Here is a 4387-nt window from a genome sequence, read left to right as displayed (position 1 = left end):
AATTCCAATCCTGACTCCGACACTAACTTGCTGTGTGACCTTGAGACAGTCATGTCTCCCTCCCTTCTTTCCCAAAGTTCAAGTTCATTGACTCCTAAATAAGGGAGCTGGAGGAGGTGACCTCTTTGGGCCTCCTCACCCATGGCCATTAGAAATTTTGTTAGAATATTCCAACAGGGCCGGCTCTGGCCTGGGCCTTTGGCACCAGCAGAGGGCAGCACCTGCCTGGCAAAGGGTCAGTGGTGGCCACATTCCTCAGCGGGCCACCTTCAAACAGCCTCCACTCTGCCTCCTGCCCCTTCCATCTGCCTGGGGTTCCAGTAAGGCCCTTGAAAGGGCCAGGCCATCTCTTTGCATTGCTGTCCTGGCCAGAGAGACAGATTGGCAGGATTTAACTCGGGAAACAGGTCCCAAAGAGCCACCCAGCGTGGGTCTTAGGGAAGCAGTTGCAGGAGAAGCAAGCAGCTGGTAGCTCTGGGTGAGAGCCCATTACAGCCGGAGCTCCAGGTCCCCATGGGCAGCCTGCCCAAGCCACCTGGCCCTCTGTCCTGGCGGGCCCGTCTGCAGGGTGGGTCTGATGATCTTGGGGTCTCTCCTCGATTGTACTTCTCTGGAGGCACCAGGAAGGCCAGGCAAGGACGTGGGTGCGGGCCAGGCTCTTGTCCTATGCCTTCTCTGTGGCCTAGGGCAATCGCATGTCCTCTGTGGGCCTTGTTGTCCCCATTTGTGAAATAAAGGGAGGGGGCGGGTGTTTGTTAGTGGTTTTTAATAAATCTTAACTGGCAGCTGCTCAGTTTGGAAAATCCTCAGGGAGCTCAGATATCATTCAGGCCGCTTCCAGCCAGAAGATTCTAGGAGACCAAAGGTCAAAGGTCAAATTAAAGTGCATAGGAACTGCCTGGTGATCCTGGGAGACCTGGATCACTTTCCCGCCCTGCCCTTAGGGATTCTCATTTGGGGCCTAAACAGGGCCCAGGAATCTGCAGATTTAATGACCTCTTCCCCACAGGTGGTTCAGAGCAGGTTCTGCTGCCTAATGTTGGCCTCTCTGGCACCTCCACACTTAACCCTGTGTATGCCATCTCTGTCTCCACAGCTCGGGGCCCTGGTCCACAGTCCTGTCAGCTGTCCCCTGCTGGGCTTCTCGGCGGTCAGTACCTCCCTTCCACAGGGCTACCTCTGGGTGAGTAGCCGCAATGCCCAGCCAGGAATTCTGGCCTCAGGACAGGAGCAGGGAGCGTGGCATCTGGGCGGGGGGTAGGTGGTGGTGGTGCTGGAGAAAGCCATTTGCCTGCTGGCCCCCATTTTGTGCACTTTACCTGGTAAGGGCTTCCTGGGAACCTCTGTCCTGGACTCTGGGCTCACCTGGCAAAGCCTCACTCTATTCCAATAGGTGATGCCCCCATGCTCCTTGTGGTGCAGACTGAGCCCCCCCATAGACACCCTGAGGTTCCAGCCTCACCACCCCTCTGGCCAGCCTCTAACTCCTCCTGCTTATTACGCCTGTGTCCAGATGCTTGGCAGGAAACTCTGGTTTACCCTTCAGAGTCCAGCCCAAATGTCCCCTCTGAGAATAATTTGCTCTTCACTGTTTCTCTAGTATCTAGCACATGGTGTATCCATCCAACCATTCATCTGTCCATCCGTCCATCCATTCATATATTCATCCATCCCGCCATTCATTCAGCAACTATATTTTGAGTGCCTACCATGTACTAGACACTGAGTACTAGTACATGTACTCAGTGTCTGTAAAAGGTCCTTCTTGCCTTGTTTACTGTAAACAAGGCAAGAAGGACCTTTTAGAGGCAGAGTGTATGTTCACTATTTGTTGGCTGAAATTCACCCTAATGTCAAGGAAACAGAAAGCTGACTGGGTATCTAGTCCGCTTTAGTTCCTTACCTGGTTTCTTCGGGCCCTGAATCTAACTTGCTGCCATGGCAACTGGGGACAAGTAGAAGTTTGGGACAGGCCACTGGGAGGGCAGGAGCTCAGCTCTGCCTCTGCCCTCGTGTTTCCTCCTGACGGCCTCTCTGGTCTCTGCCCCAGGTCGGGGGCGGGCAGGAGGGCGCAGGGGGCCAGGTCGAGATCTTCTCCCTGAACCGGCCCTCGCCCCGCACGGTCAAGTCCTTCCCGCTGGCGGCCCCTGTGCTCTGCATGGAGTACATTCCGGAGCCCGAGGAGGAGGAGAATGGCGATGGAGACGGAGACGAGAGTCACACGGCTGCTGACCCCTCGGCCGCGGTGCATCCGACAATCTGCCTGGGGCTCCAGGATGGCAGGTGAGGGGCCTGAGGAGGTGCGCCCGAGACAGCCAGGGGCAGGGCTGGGCAGGCGGGCTGGGGGCTTTTCCTCAAGCTTTCCAGGTCAGCTTTTCGCCCACCAACATTCTCCACCCTGCTTGGGAGAAGGAGGGTGGCTCCGTTTCTTGTCTGTAAAGGGGAGTGGTTAGAATCCCCCCGATGCAGGGCCACAGTGAGGGTCCACGACGTAGGACGTGTGGGCCTTCAGTTCATTGAGCTGTCATTGAGCTGTCATTGAGCGTCCAGCCACCTGTGGCCTCAGCTCCCCTTGCAGAGAGGGCGAGGGTCCCGGGCGTGCCCAGGTCGTGAGATCCGCTGGCAGCGAGGCCTCCGCCAGTAACACGTGCCTCACAGCAGCCCTGTCGGGAAGTGTTTCCTGTTTCCCACCCAGGAAACTGAGGGAAGAGCAAAAGCTGACATAGGGAGGACCAGCTCAGGGACCTGAGAAGCTCCGTGAAGTCCGAGTCTGGGTCTGCAGCTCGGTGCCTAGGAGGGGCGAACACCGTTTTTGTTTTTAACGAGAAAATTTACATAACATAAAATTCATCATTTCAAAGTGTACAATTCAGTGACTTTCAGTGCATTCATGATGCTTGGCCATCACCACTGTACAGTTCTAGAACATTCTTATCACCCCAGAAACAAACCCTGTACCTACTCCTGGGAACCGCTGATCCGCTTGTCTCTGGATTTGTCTCCTCTGCACATTTCGTAGAAATGGAATCTCACAGGATGTGGCCTTTTGTGCTTGGCCCATTCTCACTCAGCCTAAGGTTTCCAGGTTCGTCCATGTAGCACGTGTCCGTGCTCCGTTCGTTTTGACGGCCGTCAGGTAGCCATCAGTGCCCCAGTTTTTGCGGAGGACCGAGGCTTGGCAGCCTGGGGTCAGTCATCTGGAAGGTGGCATGGCCGGCTTCGCTTTTGGGTCTGCGGACCCTGAAGAATGTTTTCTCAGCACCTTTGTCGTGCCGTCTGGAGCCCTCCTGTGTGCAGGGGCTGGGGAGGGCACCATCCTCAAAGGCCACTGTGGAGAAGTGTGAGCTCCCAAAGCTGGGGTGATGGCCTGGTCGTATAGCAGGGGCCCGCCCGAGCAGAGGGGAGCCCCAACCCTCTCCCCAGGAGGGTGTGCGGGGCAGTGGGTGGGTGGCGGGCTATGGGAGTCACTTGGGCCTCTTCCCACAGCATCCTGGTTTACAGCAGCGTGGACACGGGCACCCAGTGCCTGGCGACCTGTAGGAGCCCAGGCCTGCAGCCTGTGCTCTGCATCCGGCACAACCCCTTCTACTTGTTTGCGGGCCTGCAGGATGGGACCCTCGCCGCCTACCCTCGGACCAGCGGTGAGGATGGGGGGCTGGGGGCAGTGGGGGCAGCCCTGGGCACGAACCAGGAGCCGGATCCTGTCCCTGAGCGGTGTGGGAGGCAGGCCAGGGAGGCAGCTCAGACATGGAGTGGGGCATATAACAGCTGGGGGTGGGGGCTGGAGATGCCTGCTCCCCACTGGGGTCCCCACAGGAGTGGGGTGCTCACTACTGCACAGACAGTACCGCCCATTGGCAGGAGACTGTAGTGGATAAGAGTAGGGATTCTAGGCTCAGACAGACCTGGCTTCAGGTCCAGGCTCTGCCCTGATGACAGCTGTGTCCCTTGGTGAGCGGCTTCTCTTTACGCCTCGGTCTCCTCATCCCTAAAATGAAAATAATGGTAGAACCGTTTGTGCGTGGGCACTGGGCACTGGCAGGTTAAACAACCCAGTGAAGGCGAAGCACAGGGCCTGGCACAGCGAGTGCCTAGTGGAGTCAAGCATTTCAGTCTCTATTATCGTATCGAGCCATCGATGGCACAGCTGATAACGTCTGGAGAGCAAGGCTAACAGTGTTTGAGCTGCTATGTTCCAGGAACCTGGAAAAGTGCTTAATGTTTGCCCATTATCTTAATTGTCACCACAGCCCTTGAGAATTGCCTCCTCTCTACGGACCCGATGCTGAGACTAAGGGAGGGGATACGGCTTGTCCACAGCCACATGTGTGCTGTGGCCGCCTGTCCCCTGGGGTTTGTTCGGCTCCCAGTTTGATGATGGCGAGGG

At 56.9% G+C, this 4387-nt stretch overlaps 1 protein-coding gene across 1 annotated transcript in view; it reads left to right on the top strand.

Annotated features, from left to right (window-relative positions):
* The window catches only part of ARHGEF10L (Rho guanine nucleotide exchange factor 10 like), a 134342-nt gene that overhangs the window by 95668 nt on the left and 34287 nt on the right, over positions 1 to 4387 (top strand). The window contains exons 24-26 of the mRNA XM_023532645.1: positions 1097 to 1183; positions 2051 to 2283; positions 3487 to 3641. Coding sequence (XP_023388413.1) covers positions 1097 to 1183; positions 2051 to 2283; positions 3487 to 3641 — 475 coding nt within the window. The remainder of the gene's footprint in view (positions 1 to 1096; positions 1184 to 2050; positions 2284 to 3486; positions 3642 to 4387) is intronic.

The sequence above is a fragment of the Pteropus vampyrus genome, unplaced genomic scaffold (assembly GCF_000151845.1).
Source record: "Pteropus vampyrus isolate Shadow unplaced genomic scaffold, Pvam_2.0 Scaffold86, whole genome shotgun sequence".
Taxonomy (NCBI): domain Eukaryota; kingdom Metazoa; phylum Chordata; class Mammalia; order Chiroptera; family Pteropodidae; genus Pteropus; species Pteropus vampyrus.
This window is presented reverse-complemented; position numbering and strand designations above follow the sequence as displayed.